The sequence below is a fragment of the Lathyrus oleraceus genome, chromosome 6 (genome assembly GCF_024323335.1).
Source record: "Lathyrus oleraceus cultivar Zhongwan6 chromosome 6, CAAS_Psat_ZW6_1.0, whole genome shotgun sequence".
Lineage (NCBI taxonomy): Eukaryota > Viridiplantae > Streptophyta > Magnoliopsida > Fabales > Fabaceae > Lathyrus > Lathyrus oleraceus.
In genome coordinates this window covers 326651864-326676987 of record NC_066584.1, presented here as the reverse complement: position 1 = coordinate 326676987, position 25124 = coordinate 326651864, and the positions used below count along the sequence as shown (strand labels likewise).

Sequence of the window (25124 nt, the reverse complement as noted above, 5' to 3'; positions counted from 1 at the left end):
GTTTGAAGGAATGTTGAGTGAACATATCAAGCAAAAATGATTGATTAATCTTTAATTAAACAAACACAAGACAAAATAGATCAATAGTTGAAAGAGAAGTTAAAAGAAAATACAGATCTTCTATTTTAAGATAGGCATTTGAATTTGTTTAAAATTAGTAGTTTTTAGGCGTTGAAAAATAGAACTTTAATGTAAATGAAATCGCTCATAATTTTGCGTTTGTTACTAGCTTCACATTCACCATGCCCCAAGTTGCGTTAACAAGTAAATATCTCAACTCAATGCCAAACAAATTTATAGTTGTTTCCCTTAACAAGTGGAAAAGCCATTAAAAATTATTAACTTGATTAAGTTGGAAAATCAAACACAAACACATGACTAAAACCATGTACTACTAGTATTAAATTATCATATAAGAAACAATATAAGAGTGTTATATTTGAAAAAACTCCTAACTAAAACGTACTAAACTCATTAAAACAAAAAACCCAAAATCATAATATAACTAAAATGGCGATGTTCTTAATCTAACACTTGATTTCCTTCAATCCATAGGCAAAGAAGAGAAAAGTTGGATCAGTGGCCCCATCTTTGTAATAAGCAAAAACCAAACTTCCATCGTCATGCATGCTTTCACCAACAAAACTGCACACATATTCATTCATATTAGTAACTATAATTTATGCACAAAGAAGTACCAAAAAAGATGAAAGACAATTCTAAAGGACATACAATTGGAGATCTTTGAGTTTTGGTAGCAGAAACTTAGTTGCTCCTTCAATGTGCTTCTTGAAGGTTTCTTGCTTCTCTGCCTCTAACTTAGGTGTAAGTAATTTGATGTATCTTTTCATAAAAGTAACAAACTGCTTCTTATCAAAAGCAGGTTGTTCCTGTAATCTGAAAGTGTCGACGATATCGACGACCTTAACGGCTTGATCATCAACAGCTTCATCGTCAGCAGCACCCTCAGCAGATGGGTTAGCACCAATATTTACATCCACAGCTCCTTGAACAACCCACTTTCCTTCCACTTCCCATAATAACCCATTCTCTATTTCTTTATAGGGGAAAGAGTCAGATAGAAGTTCATCACCTACAAATTCATCAACAATAACATCAACCTTAAAACTTGTCTATTTTTTGGGACAAGAACATAATTTATTTTTTTATTTATATCAAAAAATGTATCCATAATATTTTAGAAAATAATGTTCATTCATGAAAAATGTTATGTATCATTAAAATTTATTTTTACTCTATATTACAATATGTTATTATTGATATTATTATAATATTATTGTTATTAAAATATTATAATATATATCCCTAGTTTTAGAATAATCATAATTGTATAGCATACTATTATAGAAACCGAAATTGTATATATATTGTTGGAAAATTAATGAAAGGCAAGGCCTCATTTGAATATGGTTTCAGTAAGCGCATGGAACTGATCTTAAAATCTTAACCTAATACAATTGACGCCACCCTCTTGTTTCTCTACCAAACTCGTGTCACCCCTTTTCGTACAACCAGCTGACATACCTTTTTCATCCTCTTTTATCACCTGCGTTGTTCTCTCTTTCCTTTCTCCCATCATGCCAACTGAACATTCATCTCCCGCTTACCCTACCAAAAGCTCTAACTCGACCTCACCTTCTGCAACCACGCACAATACCAATCCTTCTGTTCATCCCGCATTCACCATCTCTAACATCACCAATTTTATCAAAATAATCCTAAGCTTTGAAAAAGGCCAATATGACACTTGGCCTGAACTCTTCAAAAGTCATGCTCGTGTTCATCAAGTCGTTCATCATATTATCCCAATTGAAATCACATCATCTCCTAATCTCAAAGACATTGATCCTACTCTATGGACACGTCTTGATGTTGTTGTCCTTCAATGAATTTATGACATAACTTTCGGTGACCTTCTTCACACCACCATTGAGCCTGATTCAACCGCGAAAAATGCATGGAACAAATTATTCAACATTTTTATGACAACAAGATTTCTAGGGCTCTATACCTAGATTTTATAATGCCCATGTGAAGCAATTTCCTCATGCCTCCATCTATTGTCGACATCTCAAATCCATGTTTAATCAACTCTCTAATATCGGTGCTCCTGTGTCTAACGAAAGGCTTGTTCTTCAGTTTATGTCTGGTCTGACAAATACGCATGCCACAGTGGGTTCACAAATCTGTCATGAAGACTCTTTTTCACCCATTTACAAAGCTCGTTCTATGATAATATTGGAAGAAACGGGCAAAGCAAATAAGCAATAAATCTTACCAACAACTCGGTTTTCATATCATCTTTTGATGATAATACGGCCTCAACCAATCTTTCTCTCTCAGAAGCACAACAATCTCAACAATAGTGGTGTTGGTCGTGGTGGCCGCTACAATGGTCGTGATGGTTGTGGCAGGGGTAGAAGCAACGGTCGTGGTGGATGTCGTTTAAAGTGTCAACAACATCAATGGCCTTAGTCTCCCTATCACCATCCCCGGTTCACCACTCCCGCTTATCCATATCCATGAGGCCATGGCCCATTCCACCATATTCATATATGATAACTAGTGTTCCCCATCAACAATCAGGCATGATAGGTCCCAAGCTTCAACAAGCTCACATGGCATCTACTCCACCTTATATGAGTAGTTAGAAAACCTTGTATTTTTACGCTCCGACTGATATCCAGATTGCTTTGCATACTTTCTCCATCTCTCCTCCTGATGATCAATGGTACATGGACAACGTAGCGAATTCTCATATGACGGGAAATGGAGGTAATCTCACATCTTATTTTAATATGAGTAATAATATTAATGTTGGAAATGTTCATCATATTCCTGTTATTGGTTGTGGACACGCATCTTTACCCAATTCCCTAACCTTAAAAAATGTTTTACATGTACCAAAACTTATTAAAAAAATCTTGTTTCTGTCAGAAAATTTGCAATTGTAAATGATGTATCTGTTGACTTTGATCCTTTTGATTTTTCTATAAAGGATTCATACAAGAAAGATTTTAGTGAGATGTAACCGTTCTGGCGACCTTTACCCTATTATTTTGAGGTTTAGGGTGTTACAACATCTATCATTCTGATTATAATTTTCCAGTGTGATTCAAGTAAAAATCAATTTCCTTTGTTTTGAGTGTTCAAAGTCTTGCAACGAAATTCTTGAATCTTCAACTTCAATTGAGTTCAGATTTTGATAACGAGAGTTCAGTAATTGATTGAAGGAGGTGCGTTCTTGAAACTAACCGTTCTTGAAGATCTTGTTGAGTATTTTAGGTTTTTAGAAAGATCGAGATGATTGTCAAAGGTGATGACAAATTCCATTAAAAAGAAGTAGGTTCTTCTCTCTAGAATTTCCTTAGTAGTGACTGTTTGGAAAGCTACGATAACGCATAGTTCTTTTCAGATCTTCAGAGAATTTCACCGCTCAAGGAATCGGTAGGATCAAGGGGTTGATTCCTACACACAAAGGCTTGGAGAAGAGTTGGTGTTATTTGAAGATTCAAGAAACGTAATTCGAGTAAAGATTACGTGGAAGAGTTTGGAAAGTGTGTTGTATACAAGTCAAGATCCAAATAGGATATCTATTTTCTCATATATATTATGAATTGGTGAATGTATGAACTCTTAGAAATATTTGTCAAATAACAAGGAATTATGCAGGTTCCAATGGGAAACCATTGAAGAATGCACGTAGGAAAAGCGAGGACGAACATCAGAGCACTATAAATCTCAGTGTCATCTCTCTCTCTCTCTCTCTCTCTCTCTCTCTCTCTCTCTCACACACACACACACACACACACACACACACACACACACACACACACACACACACATACACACACACACACTTGCATTTAAATTCATAGTGATTGCATGCTTATGTTTTTCAATTCTATCGTAGTATATCATTTGTTCATTGATAGCAATTTGTTACATAAGCATTATGTTTTGTTATAATTGGATAACTGGTTAAGGTAGATTGTGATTAATAATCTAAAAACAAATTGAATTTAGAACTCCATCAATTGAATCATTGTGTAAATAATTCTCATGCATTACACAATTGAATCAACAGATACCAAGCATTTCATCATTATAATCTTTGATATTTGTGAAACAAAATCCGTGTTGACTTGATAAATATTTAAACTGTATAATTTTCATTTTCGCATCAAACCTTCCGCTTACAACTTTATTTTGAAAACACTCTGATTTGGAAAATGACAGTTGAACTTTTTAATTTGGGTCTATTCATCCCCCCCCCCCCCCCCCCCCCTTCTACTTCCATATTCACACCCAAAAAAGAATTGATTTAGAGTATTTGACATTCTTAAAATTGAGTTTGAGGTATTTGATAATGTTAAGGGTTAAGTTTGGAGTATTTGACATTCTTAGAGTTGAGTTTGAGATATTTGATATTCTTAGAGTTGAGTTTCGAGTATTTGACATTCTTATAGTTGAGTTTGAGATATTTGATATTCTTATAGTCGAGTTGAATAAAGGGGATTGTGTTCTGAGTCACTTGATATGTTAAGAGTTATGAGTAAGTTATTGAGTTACATTGATATGTTTGGAGTGTTGTGTGTGTCAAGATGGTTGAGTTTTTGAGTTATCTAATATGTTTAAAGTCGAGTTGATGAGTAGTTAAATTAAGGTTAGAGTACGCCTTGTGACTCGTAATCCTTGAATAAAAAATGGAAGAGTTAGTTGTGAACTATGTTAAGTTAAGAGTTGACTGTGTTGAATGCTTAGGGTTGTGTAGTGTTATTTTTACCTTATTGGTGAGTATTATTGAGTAATTATTTAATTATAAATATTTTCGAGTTGTAATTATAAATTCATGATGAATGATATGTAGTTCATAGAGGAGCTATTGTGGTGGCCTTATATTGATGATATTTATGTTGAGGTGTGTAGTTCAGAGAGGAACTATTGTGGTTCAGTTTCAAAACACGAAGCAAGAATGTTGGATAGAGGATTCTTGTTAAAACATATCATATACTACACAGAGGTATTTGCACTTGTGGCTAGACTTGAAATAGTCAAACTGGTAGTGGCCCTAGCAAGAAGAAATGATTGATCTCTTTATCACCTAGATGTAAAGTCTACCTTCTTAAATGATCCTCTAGAAGAAACAATGTATGCAACCCAATGTCTAGGTTTTGTTATAAAAGGAAATGAGTGTATGGTATACAAACTACAAAAGACTTTTATGGTTTGAAGCAAGCTTTAAGAGCTTGGAACAAACTGATTGACCGGTTTCTAATCCAATTGGGATTCAAGAAATGTATAATTGAGTATGGTGTATATATGCAAGAACCAAAGAAAGAAGGCATCATGATGATTTGTCAATATGTGGATGATCTGCTCATCACATGGAACCATTATGTGCGTTAGAGAAGCTAAAAGTTCAAATGAAAGAAGACTTAGAAATGACGTACCTAGGTTGGTTATCATATTTTCTTGGTATATGATTTGTGAAGAGAAAATGGGAATGAACATGCTTCCGCATAATTATGTGAGAAATTATTTGAAAGGTTTGAGCGACTGGTTGTAAAGCAATCACAAATTCTTTTGAGACAAACATTATGCTAGATGAGTGTGCAAGTGAATAAGAGGTAGATGACACATTGTACAAATAAATTATTGGTTCATTAAGACACTTATGTTATGACAGGTCATATATATGCTGTTCAGTAAGCATAATGAGCAGATTCATGAGTATTAAGAAATCACACACACCTAGTTGTTGTAAAGAGAATTTTCAAGTATCTAAAAGTAACTTTGATGCGAGATTTGAAATTTCCAAGTGTTTGAATAAAATGAGAACAAGTTTGTTTGGTCATAGTGATGTTGATTGGTATGGTGAAAAAATGGATAATAGGAGTATATATGGTTGTGTATTCTTATACAATGAGACAACAATATCTTAACGTACAAAGAAGCAACCAGTCACTACTGCAATGTCCTCTTGTGAGTATAAGTCTAAAAAAGTTTTATATAACAAAGTTCCAATAGTTAGACCCCTAATTGACCCCTTTTTTAGACCATATGTTAAATGAATGTTTTTCTTAATCCTTAATTTTTAAGCTCCTTATATTTTTTTACGAGGCTAAGTAAGGGGTTTAAAATCTAATTTATTTGGAATAAAATATTTAATTTTTTTTATTATGTATTTTTAAAAACAATAAAAAATAAATATTTTTGAAAATTAACTTAAAAATAAAAAATAGACTTTTTTTTGAACATTTTTTTTATTTCTTTTTTGGGAAAAAAACAATTTTTTCCAAAAAAAATTGATTTTTTATTTTAAATAAAAAAATTCACAAATAAAAAAAAACGATTTTTTTTTCAAAAATAAAAAAGTGTGTTGGTTTGCTCTTAAATATTATATTTAGGCCTCCAATAATATTTTACCATCAATCTAAAAACTTTTTTCATGACTGCCTTTAACTTAACAACTTGAATAGCAATTAACTAGTTTTAGAAGGAGAGATTGACATTATTGCCACTCCCCTGAAAATTTTTTCTCAAAATGCCATTCGCTGGAAAAAAATTTCCAGGATGCCACCTTTTTTGTCCTGTAGTGGGATTAAAATATTATTTGACAGGGTCCTCCATCCTAGATGGCGGACGCCCCCAGAGGTGCAGTTGGGGTCCTCCATCTGGGATGGAGTGTGCATTAAAATATTTTTGTTTTGTTTTTTAATTTCAGAAAATATATTAAATGATTATAATAACTTTTTAATATTAAAAATTAAATAAAATATTATATTTAATAAAAAATAAAAAATATTTAAAAAAAAATTAACTATTTTGATATATAATATTTTTCATAATTATTTAATATTAATTAGTTATATTTACTTTTACATATAATTTGTAATAAATATATAATACTAATTAAGAATCATTATTAATAATTATTAATTAATTAAAAATTCGAAATTATATTTTTTTTCTGTAATATTTGTTATAAATATTTAATATTACATAATATTTCGAAATTAATTTTAAAAAAGAGAAGTTTCAATTTTTTTAATTGTGACGTAATACTTTTAATAAAAAAGAAAATTAATGATAGTTACAATAAATTTATTAAGAATAAATTTTTTAATCAATGATTAGATATTAATTTTAGTAAACTTTACAAATGAAATAAAAATTATAATTTCATATAATATTAAGTAAAAACGATAATTACAATGAAAAGTAGATTTAAAAACAATTAATTGCGACGTTGATTGGGATCTTCATCGACGAAATGACTACCAATTCCACATCTTGCACGTACTCGAACACGGTGACCACGATCTAATGGTTGTGTTGAGGTAGGTATAGTAGGGGCATTAGTTGATGAGGGAATCTCAGTGGTTTGAAGAATGGGTGGTTGCTCACGAAAAATTTCGAATGCCTCAAAATTTTCAAAATCCATACTAGGAGAAAAGTTATTTAATATTTGTGTGAATGAGGCTGGGTTTGGGTTTGAAGTTTCTATGGTTGCGATGTAATAGTCGTTCACATCGGTGGTTGTTGATTGTTGATGTGTAGTAGAGTAATCAAAGTTAGGTGGTGGGATGGGTGTGTAGTTATGTGGGGGGCGTATGTATGGTTGTTGTTGGGTTTGAGAAGTGTAGTGTACTGAGTTTTGTGGTGTTTGGTATGGGTAGTTATTAGGTGTTTGTTGGGTTATTGTGTGGAAGTTTGGTTGTTGGTATGAAGTGTGTTGTGTTTGGGTTTGGTAGTTTGGTTGATGGTATTGGGTGTTTTGTGTTTGTTGTTGGTAGGGTTGTGTATATTGACCTTGTGGTTCATGTTGGGTGGAAGTTGAAGTTTGTGTATAATATTGGTTGGGAGAGATTCTTGTTCGGGGGTTTCTTAATGGTGGTCGTGGTGCAGTCGACATTTGTGATGTGTTACAATGTTGGCGGGGGTCAATTAGTAGTTGCTCAATTGACGCGTATTGTAATGGAAGATGTCGTAGCCAATTAATATATTCTTCGATTGGCTTCATTTCTCCCTGAAACGTTACCCCAGTCAAACACAGTCGGTGTCTGTTTTCCCAAAGTTGTTGTTCGTTTCTATTCAACGTTGTGTAACTATAATTCCATGACTCTTGCATAGTCATGGTATGTTCTTCTTGTAGGCATTTAGGTGGATTGGGTATGTCTTGATAATACCCAAATTGCAATTTGACCCTATCTGATTGATGCATTTCAACGATCCAAAAGCACAAGATTGGTGTTGTTGCGCTCCAAATCAAATGATCATCATTCTCCAAGGGGGGGTATCCAAGATACGGCCTCCATATAAACTATGATTGTATTAAAAGAAATACGTAAGTTTACCATTTATTGTTTGAGTGTCATGTAATAAAAAAACTAGTCAAACCAAAATTACGTTTGTTGACGACATGTGATCGAGCATGACACGATACCCATCAAGGTAGTGACGAGGATTTCTAGAGCAATTTTTTTCTTGTTGGTCGAAGCCCATCTAAAAAGTAGAGCAACATTAAATTGAAAGATTAACATCTTATATGACACAGAGAACAGAAATGTAAAGAAATGGATTTTCATGGAAATATTAAGACTTACATTGATGCATATGGATGACTTGGATCTGCAGAAGTAATTGGTGCTATAAACGGTAATCGTGTAAATCCCCATGTTTGTAGTAGAATAACACACCCCCCATACCATCAACATCAACGTCAACTGCTTTGCACATTTCCCTATATAGATACGCTAACACAGCTGATCCCCAACTATATTCACCACACTGACCCAAATCCTGAACAAATGGTATCCACATACTATGTACATCTTTTGCCGATTTATCAGGGAATAGAGTTAGGGAGATGCACAATATAATATAAATTCTTGTGTATATAATGAGTTCGTCATGGGAGGTAGTTTCAGATATTAGAGTTTCTTCTAGTATTTGCTTTAACCAAGAGATACGAACACGTCTACCTTTAATGTGATTTTCTGGAGGTTGACGGCCCAAAAACGTGGTCCATGCACTTGCACTAATCTCGGATGGTCCTACGACGGCTCTCCCATTGACGCGTAGACCCAAAAGCATACTTACGTCTTCTAAGGTTATAGTGCACTCACCGGTTGGGAAGTGAAAAGTATGTGTTTCGGGTCTCCATCGTTCAAGTAGAGCATATATGAAACTTGTATCAATAAATATATCCTTCAATTTTACGATGTTTGCAAAACCAGAGGTATCCAAAAAAGGTTGAATATAATGTGGGGCATCAATTAACTTATGATTTCGGGTTCTAAAAGCTCTTTCAGGTTCCACCTGATACATGTAGAGAAAAACAATAAACAAAATAACACATACATAATATATTTTTATTTGTTAAAAAAATAACAAAGCAAATGTAAAACAATTATCAGAATGATAAGTATCACTTACTAATGCTTGAATGTTATCACTAGTTCCCCTATGTTTATCACCCATCCAAAAAAAAGGAGTTTGAGACATATTGAGATTTGTGGTAAAATTGATAGAAGCAAGAGTTATGGTAAAATTGAGATGATGATAGAGAAGTGAGTTGTGGTAAAAATGAAATCATGAAGGAGTATTTATAGATAACTTTTCATGACGTGTTCTAGTTTTCACTTTTACATAATGATACAATTTCATTTGCAGTTCTACGAAGACTTACATACAACTCTAATGGCCCTAAGTTAATGAAATGGCGGACGCCATTTGAGACGGAGGGCACCTGCACGCGCGCCATTTGAGACGGAGGGCACATGCATGCGCACGCCTTTTGAAATGGCGGACCCCAATGCTGCTAATGGCTTGTCACTTCGTCTGAAAAGGAGGATGCTAGCATACTTTTTATATGTAGTTTAGGTCCTCCATCTCAAATGGAGGACGCATACAACGTCCAATTTCCAAACGGCTCTTGTATATAATTGAAGTTTTAATTTTGAGATTAAACCATACACACAATGGCTCAAAAAAATATCACAGTTCAAATCCATTATAATGGAAGTATTTTTCCAGATGTTAATGTCGGAGTCATATTTCAAAACACCAACACTCAGCAAATCAATATACACCCCAGATCCAATTACATGCGTCTAAAAGAAAGACTCGAAAACAAGCTCCAATAACAGATAACCGATATTTATTATCGATATCCATGTTTTAATGACGGTGTTAGCATCGTGACTTATACAACAACGAAAATAGAAGACGACAATGACGTCGGGTTAATGTTCCAGTGCCATTCAACGTATAATTTGTCAAATGTGATTGAGTTATACGTATGCTTAGTAGACAACGATGAGGGTGATCAATTAACGTATCCGACCCAAACTTCTCAATCTCATCAATATCAAATGAGTCAAGAGACTATAATGTCGTTGACACCAGTTCCAGAGACTATACTATCGTTGACACCAGTTCCAGATGAGGATGTCGGGGATGATAGTGACTATGAAGAAGCGAGGTACGTAGAAACGCAGAATCTTTTCAGTGGAGAAAGTGACGGCTCAGACAACGATATCCCTGTGGTGCATCAAGATCAAGTGCAAGATCTGTACAATCCACCACTACACATGAGAAATCCCACATACTCACTTGACGAAGATGCATCAATTTTTGAAACCACGGAGCCACTACAGATAGAGGGGGGGTTGCTTGGCATGGAGTTTAATAGCAAAGCGGAATGTGTATTCGCCATTCGCCAATTTCACATCAGAAACTGTCTTGATTATTCCGTTTATAAGTCTGATTCTAAACGACTCATAATCAAGTGTGTTAACGAAGAATGCACCTTCAAATGCAGAGCATATGTGGGGAAGGGGAGTGGTAACTGGGTGATCACTAAGGTTAGCGGTCCGCACACATGCATGTCTTCCACAATGTCTCAAGATCATAGAAAACTTGACTCTAATCTAATATGTAACAGTATCAAGTCTCTAATCAACAGTGATGCCTCACTGAAAGTGAAACACATCATCGCTCATATTCGGGAGACATTCAACTACACAATCTCTTACAAAAAGGCATGGATTTCAAAGAATAAGGCTATCGCTGCTATTTATGGAAATTGAGAGACTTCATACAACGACCTGCCGCAATGGTTGTTGGTCATGAAAACATTTCTACCAGGTACTATAATAGAACTCGAGACCCTTCCTATATTTTCAAATGAAGGGACTCAAATCAGTGGTGCTAGAGTTTTTCACCGCCTTTTTTGGGCTTTCCAACCATGCATCAAGGGTTTTGCATTCTGCAAACCGGTGGTTCAAGTAGATGGCACATGGTTATACGGAAAGTACAGGGGAACTTTGTTAATGGCTGTGGCACAAGACGGAAATAGGAACATATTTCCAATAGCTTTTGCATTGGTAGAGGGTGAAACCGAAGAAGCGTGGAGTTTTTTCTTGAGAAATCTTATAATGCATGTGACACCACAACCCAATCTATGTTTGATATCAGATCGACATCAGTCAATAAAGAGTGCCTATAATAACCCGGATAATGGCTGGCAACACCCTCCCTCCTCACACGTCTATTGCATCAGACACATAGCTCAAAATTTCATGAGGGAATTCAGAGACAAGGAACTTCGGAAAAAAATTATTAACATGGGTACCTTCCAAAAAATATCTTTGTTACCATATCTTAAATTAACTTCTACATACTAATTTAGTTTTCCTTTTCATTTTCAGGGTACGCATTAAATGAGGCAACATATGAATACTACAGGGGAGAGATACGTAAGGTTAACATAGAAGCGTTACAATGGATAGACAATATTCCAAGAGAAAAATGGACGAGATCATTTGATGGAGGGAAACGTTGGGGTCATATGACTACCAACCTCGCAGAATCGATGAACTCAGTTTTAAAATCCACACGCAACCTACCTATTACCGCTTTGGTAAAATCAACATATTATCGAATTGGCACACTATTTGGGAAAAGAGGACATGATTGGACTAAAATGTTGGGTTCTGGCAAACTGTTCACTGAAAACTGCATGAAGGGAATTGAGGAGGAAGTAATCAAATCAAATAGCCACACAGTCATGCAATTTGATCGTGAGAAATTCTGCTTCCTGGTCCAAGAGACTGTTCATCATAATGACGGCAGACCGACTACCCATTACAACGTCGACCTTCAGAATCTTACGTGTGAGTGTGGAAGATTCCAAACGTTTCATGTCCCTTGCTCACATGTTATTGCAGCGTGTTCAAGCATAAGACAAGACTATTCTGTGCATATAGCTGACATGTTCAAAGTTGTAAATGTATTTAAGGTCTACGAGGAAAGTTTCATCGGGATCCCGACCGAAACAAGTTGGCCACAATATGAAGGTGACACGCTATTCCACAACGATCGCATGCGGAGAAACAAGAAAGGTCGCCCAAATAGTTGTCGGATTAGAACTGAAATGGACAACGTTGAAAAAGAAAAAAGGAGGTGTGGTATTTGTCGAGAAATAGGACATATGCGTAGAAAATGTCCAACCAGGCCTGGCCCTTCTACTTAGTTATGTCTGAAGTTTTAGTATATTCAATCTTCATTATATTTCGTGTATTTCCTTTTTCCAAAAACAAGTTCTATTAGAAGCGTAACATTATATTTCGTGTATTTCGTTCATTATATTCAATATTCACTATTTATTATTTATTTTAATTTTAGAACAATTTATTTTTAAAACAATTAATTAATTAATTGTTATAAATATTAATTTTTAATTATTATTATATATTTATTACAAATATTAATAAATTTACTTTTAATAAATTTATTGTAAGTATCATTAAAAATATTCATTGTTCAATTAAAAAAATTTAAACTTCTCTTTTTTTAAATTAATTTCGAAATCTTATGTAATATTAAATATTTATAACAAATATTACAAAAAAATATATATAATTTTGAATTTTTAATTAATTAATTATTATTAATAATAATTCTTAATTAGTATTATATATTTATTACAAATTATATGTAAAAGTAAATATAACTAATTAATATTAAATAATTATGAAAAATATTATATATCAAAGTAGTTAATTTTTTTTTAAAATATATTTATTTTTTATTAAATATAATATTTTATTTAGTTTTAATATTAAAAATTTATTATAATCATTTTATATATTTTCCGAAATTAAAAAACAAAAAAAAAAATTTTAATGCACACTCCATCCCAGATGGAGGACCCCAACTGCACGTCTGGGGGCGTCCGCCACTAGGATGGAGGACCCTGTCAAACAATATTTTAATCCCACTACAGGACAAAAAAGGTGGCATCCTGAAGAAAAAAAAATTCAAGGAATGGCATTTTGAAAAAAAAAATTCATGACAGTGACATGTAAGGCAATCTCTCTTTTAGAAGTTGGAACCAAATATTTTGGTCTTTATTAAAGTGTTGTTTTCATTTATATTTGTAAATTGCAGGTGATAGCAGCAAATAACCGTTTAGATTTCTTGGCCCCACCCTCATGCGCTCTGGTCGATTAACCGTTTAAATTCTAAATCTATATGCTTCCTTCTTTTTAATTCAGATCCATTCAAGGAAACTGTGTGTGTAACCCTACTATAGTTTGAGTGATTAAGAATTGAGTGTAACATTTAGACATTTAATTATATTTTGACCATATTGCTTTCATCATAGTTTTACTTTAAACGTGTTTATCAAACCATAGTATATATTTGTTGCCATTATGATTGTCATTTTTTCTGGCTCACTTCTGCCACAGCGCAAAACCAATATTAAATTTGCTTTATATATTTATCTGTTTATGTGACAATATCCATTATGCATCTATCGTACCAAATATAAGTCAACCACGAGGACTTCAATGGAGGTATAATTCACGTTCAAACAAAGAAGAAAGCAAGCCTGAATTATTATGCCACTCTTTCACAATTGGTTTAAATCATCGTTAGATTGTATTATCAAAAGCTGTTTGAAGGAATTTATAATTCTTTCCCTTAATAAGTGGAAAAGCAATTAGAAATTATTAACTTTATTAAGTTGACAAATCAAACACAAACACATGACTACAACCATATACTAAACTCATTAAAACTCAATAGTCTATTGAAAACAGAAAACCCAAAATTATATTGTCATGTTCTTAATCTAACACTTGATTTCCTTCAATCCATAGGCAAAGTAGAGAAAAGTTGGATCAGTGGCCCCATCTTTGTAATAAGCAAACACCAAACTTCCATCATCATGCATGCTTTCACCAACAAAACTGCATTCATTACTGAATTAGTAACTATAATTTATGCACAAAGAACAACCAAAAAAAGATGAAAGATAATTGAAAAGTACATACAATTGAAGGTCTTTGAGTTTTGGTAGCAGAAACTTAGTTGCTCCTTCAATGTGTTTCTTGAAAATCTCCTGCTTCTCTGCCTCTAACTTAGGTGTAAGTAATTTGATATATCTTTTCATAAAAGTAACAAACTGCTTCTTATCAAAAGCAGGTTGTTCCTGTAATCTGAAAGTGTCGACAATATCGACGACTTTAACAGCTTGATCATCAACAGCTTCATCGTCGGCAGCACCCTCAGCAGAAGGGTTAGCACCAATATTTACATCCAGAGCTCCTTGAACAACCCACTTTCCTTCCACTTCCCACAATAAGCCATTCTCAATTTCCTTATAGGGGAAAGAGTCAGATAGAAGTTCATCACCTACAAATTCATCAACAATAACATGAACCTTAAAACTTGTCTATTTTTTGGGACAAGAACACACACTATAATAGGGGAACAAGTTTTTAACATTCATTGCAATATCAAAATCCAAGGTAAAAAAGTCATTGAAGTAAAGTAAAAAAATAATAATAAATCTCAAAGATGGTTTACCGGTAAGAAGATCCTGGTAGACAAGCATATTGTTCTTGTTTGGGAAGAGAGAAAAAAAACAATTTTACTAAGAAAGAAGAAAAATAGTGAATTAGCGAATGTGAGTAATTTCGAATGAAGAGAGGTGGTTCATATTTATAGAAAAAAGTTGAAAAGATATAGAATTATTGTTATTTAGATCCCTAAATATTTGTTATCTTATGCTAATTATGCTCACTTTCTTTTTTCTTTGTTTCATTAAGATTTGTTTTATATTTTATTTTTTGAATATGGATAGTTAGTTTTTCAAATCTAAAAAAATTCACATCATATCTTTTTGCACCGTGATTGCACTTGTCAAATAAGAGACTACATTTCTTATAATCGTTTAAAGTACGATATGATTTTTTTTTATGAAATGATTTTTTGTGATATAATTATATTTATAAAAAATATCAAAATATTAATTATTGTAGTAGTTTTCAGTAATAAATGATATATTGAAATATTGAAATATTAAAGTTCTATAATTTAATCATTTAAATATTTTTTTGTTTTATTTATTTCAAAAAATGTATCCATAATATTTTAGAAAATAATGCTCATTCATGTAAAGCGTTAACTATCATTATAATATGCTTTTACATTATTATTTAAATAATTAACTTTTTCATAGAGATTTGATTCTATGTTTGTTTAAAATTAAATAAAAATATTTCCATGTCAAATATTTATTTTCGTGTGTTATATTATAAGTCTTAAACTAACTAAAAAAATACTGTTTGATTTGGAAAATTAATTTGTTTGTATATTATTTAGTTTTTCTTTTTAAACTTATTTGTTAAAAAATATTTTATTTCTATATTATTTAATTTTTCTTTGTATATTATATATTAATTTTATTTGAAGAAAAATCACAGTGATATGTGGTAGGTTAGGAATATTTTAAGGATATAATTAATCTAAAATGATTCATAGCATGATATGGGCAATAAGCTCATAGAGTCCAAATTCACAAATTGTAGCGGTGTTATTGAAATAGATCAGGAAGGGTGTTATTGAAATAGATCAGGAAGGGCGGGGAGAAGGCACACGCTTCGCACATAGTTCTCTCTAAATCGTCATTTATTAATTTGAGTGTCTCTCTTTCGGATAGGACACCCACTTTCAGTATATGTCGCCTGGATCCTTAGCCTCTTCATCCATAATACAAGATCGTGCGTAAAACATGTAGTGGATCAACAAACTTGTCTAGGGGGTCATGGGATTTAACTACGCTCCCTAAGTGTCAAGGAATCAACTACCCACTCTCGGAGTGGTGGATATATCCTAGGAAGATTTGGGTCCAGACCCAAGGGATTATAAATATATCAGAATCGCAATAGACAATTGAGCAACACACAAATATTATACAAGAGTTTCTTGCCACATGTGAGTTATCTCTCAATTCTACAACAAACCCTAAACCCTCTAACACCCCTTAATCACTAAGAGTTGTCATGTATTTGTACTTTTAGCAAGTACAATTGACGTCCACTATAGAGTCTCGATAAAACTAACATGGGTCACCATCACAACATTCACCCAGATTATTGCTCTCGTGATCATCTTCTTTATCCATCATGGTGAACAAAAATACAATGACTTCGGCCACTAAGAAATCCGACGGCGAGGAAAGTGACGTTGCTATGGAAAATCTTCGTCGCCATAAACAAACCTTAGAGGATAACTTCCTTCATACCCAGCGACTCTAGTAGGAGACAAACATGGTGGATGAATTGGAAGTATTGGATCCCCAACCTCTATCAGACGAGATATGAGAGGCGCTCGTCCTAGAGAACTTCAAGTCACCATCATATGTTAAGTTTAATAGTTGCACTGAACTGTACGAACATGTAGCATCCACTAACACTCAGAGGGTCAACATTGGGGCATCTGACTCCTTAAAGTATAAGCTCCTATTGGAACCTTCAGAGACGTGGTTGTGAGGTGGTTTTTGAGTTCCCCCGACTTTCTGTCACTAACTATCAAGACCTAGTAAAGAAGTTGGTTCATTAATTGAGAGAAGTCATTGTTTAGAGCATAAGATGTGCTTAAAATTGTGCAATAAATTTATGAAGATATTGAAAATGGAGGAACAAACAAAGTTCAATAGAATCTCATGAATTGATGGTGATTGATAGAGGCGCTGAAAGAGAAACTCAACAAGAATTGTTGGCTCAAGTGATATAAGAGGATGGAATTGAAATGAATTTCAAGAATAAAATAAAATGGGGTTTCAAATGTCTAAATTGGCATAACGTTGCAAAGAAAATAAATGAAGAAAAGGCTAAATATTCTATAAAAGGAGGAGGTTATGGACAAAATCAGAACAAGAACAAATACTTTGAAAAAATTAAGATACAATGCTACAACTACGAGAAGCATATCCACTTTGAAAATGAATGTTGGTACAAGAAAGAAGGGGAAATACAATTTAGAAAGGAGATGAATATGCCATCATAGCACATGATGATTGTGAATGTGATGCACTGCTACTAATGGCCGCGTAACTTATGAAGGAAATCTATTGGGTGAGAAATGGTATCTTGACTCATGATGATCAAACCACATGATAGAACGTAAAGAACGATTGACAAACTTTGATTCAAGCAAGAATACTAGTTTCAAACTTGCTAATAGCAGTTACTTAGTAAGACATGGTACTAGTGATATAATGATCAAAAGGAAGGTTGGAAGGAATACCTTGACTAAAAGGTACTCTCTGTATCAGGAATGAAGTGCAACTTTGGTGGAGAATGGCTTCTCAGTTACTATGAGTGGCGATGCACTCCAATTGTTTGATATAAGGAAGAAGTTGATTCTGAAGTCTCAATTGTCCAACAAGAAAACCTTCAAGTGTATGATTCAAAATGGAAACCAAGTATGTCTATCAAGCATTAATGAATCAAAATGGTTGCGGCGTACAAGGTATGGACATCGGAACTTCATTAGCTTAAGTGAGATCAGTTCTAAGAACTCGGTGCATGGAATGCGGCGTACAAGGTGAAAAATTAAGGTACTAGAAGAAGCTTGGTATCCAAGAAATAAAACTGTGAAGCATATGGATTAATATTCTACAAGCATGTACCTGATTAAAGGAGGACTAAGCTGGAATACAAGATTGAAAATATGGTATTCATAGGATATCATCCAACAGGTGCCTACGAACTAAATAATCCTATTGACAAAAAACTACTCATCAGTAGAGATGTGGTCTTTAATGAGTCTGAAGCTTGGAAATGACAGACACTGGATGCAACAGAAGGTGGGATTAGTCACATTTATGTAAACTATGATTAAAATTAAGAATTTAATGATAAAATAAGTGGTGAATACATTGAAATTAGTGAAGCTGCATAAGTTGAATCACATTTTCATGAGATGCAACAAAGGAGAATACAAGCACCTAGAAGAGTTGAGGATTGTGAAGTACTGCTAACAGTGCAGTTTGTTATGAAGGAGACTTATACACTTTTCTCTTCTATTTGATGTATAGTCCATCACCCATTTAGAAGCATTGGAGAGCAAAGTATGTAAGGAAGCCATGAGGAAAGAGATGAGGTCAATTCAGAAGAATCACACATGGGAATTAGTTTCTCTACCTGAAAAGAAAAGAATTGGTTTGAGATGGTTGTATAAGACCAAGTTGAATCCTGATGGCTCAATTTTAAAACACAAAGCAAGATTGGTGGCTAGAGGACTCTTGCAGAAACATAGCATAAACTACTATGAGGTATTTTCTCTTGTGGGTAAACTTGAAACAATCAGACTGATAGTGGTCATAGCTAGCAACGAGGGTTGGTCTCTTTATCACCTAGATGTAAAGACTACCTTCTTGATTGGTCCTCTAGAAGAAACAATGTATGTAACTAAACCTCCAGGTCTTGTTATAAAAGGAAATGAGGATGTGATATACAAGTTACACAAGGATTTTATGGTTTGAAGCTAGCTTCAAGAGCTTTGAACAAAAAGGATTGACCAATTTCTAATCCAATTAGGATTCAATAAATGCATAGTTAAGTATGGTGTATATGTGTAAGAATCAAAAAATGCATCATGATGATTTTGTCTATGTGTGGATGACCTGTTTATCACATGCAGCCACTCATGTGCCTTAGAGAAGCTAAAAGTTCAAATAAAAGAAGAGTTTGAAATGTCATACCTAGGCAGATTATCATATTTTCTTGGCATGGAATTTGTGAAGAAAAAAAGGGAATGATCATGCCTCAGCAGAAGTGTGTGAAGGAATAGTTGGAAAGGTTTAAGATGACTCATTGTATAGCAGTCATAAATCCTTATGAGACAAATATTATGTTAGATGAGTGTGTAAGTGAATAAGAGGTAGATGAGACATTGTACAAACAAATTGTTGGTTCACTAAGATACTTATCAATAGCATACCAAATATATGCTATGCAGTAAGCATAGTGATCATATTCATGAGTATACTTAAGAAATCACACCTATTAGTTACAAAGAGAATTCTCAGGTATCTAAAAGGAACGTTAAAGTCAGGTTTGAAATTTCCAACTGTTGTGAATAAAATGAGAACAAATTTGATTGGTTATAGTGATGATAGTTGGTATATAGACAAATGGATATAAGAAGTGTAAGTTGAGTATGCGCCTAAGAGGGGGGTGAATTAGGTTGTTTGAAAACTTTTTCCGGTTTTATGAAAACTTGTTCTTTCTTTTCTGGTTTGGTTATGCAATGAACGGTAAAGTGTAGAAAGTAAAGAGCGTTGAGAGATATCTTGGTTCCCCTCACAGATCGAGAGTACTCCAGTCCCCTTTCAACATGAAAGAGATTTTACTATTGTTAGGACTTTTACAAGACTCTCTCTAGTCTTTCTATATAGACACTAACAATCACACCAAGAACAGTTCTCTTATATTTTTCACTAAGTTCAAAAAGAGAACAATCCTCCCTTTTAATGAACCTTTTGTTTTCAACAATCCTGGACAACAAGGAAAAAACAACAGTATGAGTTTTTACAAGTTTTTGACAAATGGAATAATCTATCAATCTATTGATTGATCTTCTCCTTTAAAGTAATCAATCTTTTTTATGACAAATAAGTGCTCTAATGATGATATGGATGAAACTATATGAATGTGTATGAAAATTTTGTGTAAAAAGTTTCACCAGAAAATTTAATCAAGAACACTTGAAAGAATTTGAAAAAATGAAGAAGAAGATTGTTTGAAAATGTTTATGAAAATGAGGTGTCTTCAAATTCTGTAGAAATGTGTTATATATAACCCTTAGACACCTCTCTAAATTGTTATGATACATGAAAGGATGTCATGCTTCAAGAACACATTTCAGAAAGAGTTTCCATGAAAGAATACAATGTTTTCTGTCATTGGTTCAGTGGTAATCGATTAGCCAATATGGTGTAATCGGTTACACCTGAGCCAACGTTTAAAAAATTAAAAAAAGGAACTCTGTAATTGATTACCCAAAAGATGTAATAAGTTACATGCTATAAAATTTGTCACACAGGACAACACGCATATATGGTAATTGATTACCTTAAGACTCGTAACCGATTACCACACAAATAGAATGTCATAATGCATTTGAAAGTGGAGTGTAAGGTTCAAAGGAAAAGTTTAAGAGGCCTAAACAACCAAGATATGTATGGATGAAAAACTAGAGTATTTGACTCATCATAGAGAGATTAAGAACTTAATACCTTAACACTTTGATCAAATCAATAGCAATCTTCAAGACTTTGAAATGCTTTTAAAAGTGAAGCTTGTGCTTGAGTCTTGAGTCATCAAAACACTTTGAGAAGTTTGTCTTCACAAGAAGCACATGTAGTTATGTATTCTTATACAATGAGACAAACATCTCTCGATGTACAAAGAAGCAACCAATCATTTGCATTGTCCTCTTGTGAGTATAAGTTTCAAAAAAGTCCTATATACAAAAATCCTAATAATTAGGCCCCTATTTTACCCTCTTTTTCTAAGCCCTTTATTAAATGAATATTTTCTTGACCCCTTATTTTTAAGCTCTATTCATATTTTTTAGGAGATAAGTAAGGGGTTTAAAGTCTAATTTATTTGGAACAAAATATTTCAGTTATTTTTTTAATTATGTATTTTAAATAATTAATAATTAATAAATTCTTTTGAAAATTAATTTCAAAAATAACTTTTTATGAAAAAAGAATGATTTAAAAAAAATCAAAAAATAACAAAGTAGACTTTTTTCTTTTTTATAAATTCTTTTTTGAAAAACACGGTTTTTTTTTTGGAAATAAAAAACATGATTCTTTTTCAAAAATAAAAAATCAATATTTTTTGAAAATTAAAAAAATAATTATTTTTAGAAATAATTATTTTCCAGATTTATGGGTCGTAGTGGGTTGCATCGCCTTTTCACTAATCCGTTGCGTCATGCAAGTTCAAATCAGTTCGAGTTTGCATCCACCGTGTTTGTATTTAACCTTCAATCTGTTTTTAAGTTGTGGATTTGTTTTCAAATTTATGAGTCGCAATGGTTTTTTTATTATGTGGTTATCTGGATTTGTGGGTATATTTTAGGTTTGTTGATAGCAGTGAGTTGCACCACCCTTTCTCTGATATGTTGCGTCTTGTAATTTCAAATCTTTTCAATTATGCATCTATCGTGCTAGAGATTTTGGGATGGTTTTATATCTGCCTCAATCCTCAATGATCAAACATGACTGATTGGCTAGAATTTTGGAGAGCTTCAATTTAGGGAACTTATTATTTTATTTGAGATTCATTTATTTTTAAAATTTTAGGTCCTCTAAATTTTGGGACTTAATACTAAGATTAAGTCTTAATCCAATAAATTGACAACTCTGAGGATCATTTAGCTTATTTTTTAGGTATAATCTAAGTCATGCATTGCTCTACAAAGGAGCAACTTGTTGATGGCTTTACAAAACCTTTGAGGATTAAAAGTTTGAATATTTGAGGAGCCAATTAAGACTGGTAAACATTTAGAATTATGGAGGGATGTTGCAAAAATTGAGTTTCCACATCCAACTGAAGAAGCAAAGTGCTGGAGGAAAATGAATGTTCAGCCCAATGTAAAGTTTAAAGAGCTGGCTTGATACACAAATGATTTCAATGGAGCACAACCGAAGGCTGTTTGCATTGACACTGGCATGTTAGCTCTGCGTCGCAATGCAACCGAGGTTTTTATTCTTCCAAACTTGTACTATAACTAATTCATATAAGATTGACATTTCTAACATTTAAATAACTAATTATGTTTCACCATATTAGAATTGAGTTTAACAATTAGCATTTAAACATTTAATTATGTCCCACCATATTGCTTTATCATAGCATGTTTACTCGCACATAAAATGATGAAATATGTTTACAATGCTGGTGTATAGTTATCAAACCTTGCCATTATTATTGTCATTTTTTCTGGTTCAATTCTGCCACATCTCAAAACCAATTCAGAATTTGCTTTATAAATTTATCTGTTTATGTGACAATATTCATTATGCATCTTTTGTACCAAATGTAAGTCAACCACGAGGACTTTAATGAAGGTATAATTCAAGTTCAAACAAAGAAGAAAGCAAGCCTAAATTATCATGCTTAAATAATGGCTTAATACCACTCTTTCACAATTGATTTAAATCATCATTAGATTGTATTACCAAAAGTTGTTTGAAGGAATGTTGAGTAAACATATCAAGCAAATTCTTAGTTATTTCCCTTAATAAGTGGAAAAGCCATTAGAAATTATTAACTTTATTAAGTTGGCAAATCAAACACAAACACATGACTAAAACCATATACTAAACTCATTAAAACTCAATAGTCTATTGAAAATAAAAAAACCCAAAATCATAATATAACTAAAATGGTGATGTTCTTAATCTAACACTTGATTTCCTTCAATCCATAGGCAAAGTAGAGAAAAGTTGGGTCAGTGGCGCCATCTTTGTAATAAGCAAAAACCAAACTTCCATCATCATGCATGCTTTCACCAACAAAACTGCACACATATTCATTCATATTAGTAACTACAATTTATGCACAAAGTAGTACCAAAAAAGATGAAAGACAATTCTAAAGGACATACAATTGGAGATCTTTGAGTTTTGGTAGCAGAAACTTAGTTGCTCCTTCAATGTGCTTCTTGAAGGTTTCTTGCTTCTCTGCCTCTAACTTAGGTGTGAGTAATTTGATGTATCTTTTCATAAAAGTAACAAACTGCTTCTTATCAAAAGCAGGCTGTTCTTGTAATCTGAAAGTGTCGACAATATCAACAACCTTAACAGCTTGATCATCAACAGCTTCATCGTCGGCAGCACCCTCAGCAGAAGGGTTAGCACCAATATTTACATCCACAGCTCCTTGAACAACCCACTTTCCTTCCACTTCCCACAATAACCCATTCTCAATTTCCTTATAGGGGAAAGAGTCAGATAGAAGTTCATCACCTACAAACATAAGTTAAAGCATTTAAATATTTTTAGGTCAATAACGTTTGAAGATATAATCATAAAATAAGTCTCGTCAAAAGCAGCATCGGTTAATTTGAATAAAAGACTAGACCTAACAGAAAACATCATATTATAGACCATTCACTAAATACACTAACTAAAACATTCATCACAATATCAAAATCAGTGAAAAACAAAGAAAAGGAAAAGGAAAGTAAAACAACAAAACGAAATCGGAAAGATGAAGAAAGGTTTACCGGTAAGAAGATCTTGGTAGACAAGCATGTTGTTCTTGTTTAGGAGGAGAAAAAAACAAACAATTATAGGAACAAGAAGAGAATAAGGATTGAAAAGAGTTAATTAGCTAATGTGAGTAGGTTTCAGATGAAGAGGTGTTGAGTATTTATAGAAGAGTTGAAGAGATATTAGCTAAAAGTTTGTTGCAGATATTTTGGAATATTTTATATCTTATGCTAAAAATCTGCTACATTTTAATATTTGTTTTATCTTTAATTTTTGAATATGGTTAGTTAGTTTTTTCAAATCTAAAGAAAATTCACATCATATCTTTTTGCATCCTGATTGCACTTGGGGGGGATTAATTTTCACTTACCATTTTTTTTGGGTAGAATTTACTTACTTTTAAATTACAATATGATTTTTTTGTTGAAAATATATCAACATATTAACTATTTGTTTTCAATAATAAATGATATATTGAAATATATTATAAATTATTAGATTGCAAAAAATATTATTTAACTTTATTTGATTTTATTTCACTAGTTTTATAATTATTACTTTACAATAATTTAATTAATTAAAAAAATTGCAGGTTAGATTATGTAATATCCAAACATGATAGAGTCTAGAATTATTATAAATATAGTATCAAGATATTAGTATCGTTACATCAGGTGTGACATGAATATAAGCAAGATACACCACATTATAGTGCAAATCAACTAAACATGCGACTAAAAGCAACATAGAACTTAAGACAACTGCATCTTGCTTGTCATCTTCTTTTGACCTTTTTCGAATACCTGTTTATCTAAAAAATAATTCAACAATGAGGAATGAGAATTTTTTTTTAAAATAACCATGTTTTTCAAAAAAAATACGAAAATAACCATATTTTCAAAAAAAAGTTGGTTGGCGCACCCCCAAAAAGATAGAGGAGGCACCAGATGCATTGGGCCTCATGAAGAGGCGCCAATGCTTGTAGCGCCTGCATGGCGCTCCTAAAGGAGGCGCACCACAGATCCTTCATGTTAATTTATTTCATCATTAATTTAATATACCGTGTATAATTACAGTAGATTAATAAATTACTAAACCTTAGTTGAATTTGTTTTTCACTTAGTTTTAAAATAATGTATAATTACAATAGATTAATTTTTTCATCTCTATATATTTGTCTTAATTATTTTCACTTAGAACTTTTATACCTATTTTAAAATTTTAAATTAATTAAATATATATTTAATTTTATTTTATCATTGTTTTAAAATATATAAGTTAAGAATATTATTTAATATTTGTATTTTAATTTCTTAAGAGTACAATCACAATTTTATATTATAACATTAAATATAAAATATAGATAATATCCAGTCGACATATTAAATATGAACGTAGATAGTTAAAATATTTATGTTTATTTAAAATTTATTATAATAAAATAAAATAAAAAATATATTTTTTTTTATAAAAATAATTGTTTAATAAAAAAGAGTATTGTATAAAA

At 32.6% G+C, this 25124-nt stretch overlaps 2 protein-coding genes across 3 annotated transcripts; both read right to left on the bottom strand.

Moving 5' to 3' along the window:
* Positions 1 to 527: 527 nt before the first annotated feature.
* On the bottom strand, positions 528 to 23823 carry LOC127097551 (translationally-controlled tumor protein homolog). 2 transcript variants are annotated; one of them, XM_051036044.1, is made up of 4 exons: positions 23632 to 23823; positions 23202 to 23371; positions 733 to 923; positions 528 to 645 (listed from the first exon to the last, which is right to left on the bottom strand). In XM_051036044.1, the coding sequence occupies exons 1-4, from the start codon at positions 23657 to 23659 to the stop codon at positions 528 to 530; spliced, it is 507 nt and encodes a 168-aa protein (XP_050892001.1). In that variant the 5' UTR covers positions 23660 to 23823. The 2 variants fall into 2 exon arrangements, with proteins under 2 accessions (XP_050892001.1, XP_050892000.1); XM_051036043.1 differs by lacking the exons at positions 528 to 645; positions 733 to 923 and adding an exon at positions 22669 to 22923 and having other exon boundaries at positions 23011 to 23371; positions 23632 to 23815.
* On the bottom strand, positions 14056 to 15010 carry LOC127097552 (translationally-controlled tumor protein homolog). The gene is made up of 3 exons (XM_051036045.1): positions 14905 to 15010; positions 14370 to 14730; positions 14056 to 14285 (listed from the first exon to the last, which is right to left on the bottom strand). The coding sequence occupies exons 1-3, from the start codon at positions 14930 to 14932 to the stop codon at positions 14168 to 14170; spliced, it is 507 nt and encodes a 168-aa protein (XP_050892002.1). The 5' UTR covers positions 14933 to 15010; the 3' UTR covers positions 14056 to 14167.
* Positions 23824 to 25124: the final 1301 nt, after the last annotated feature.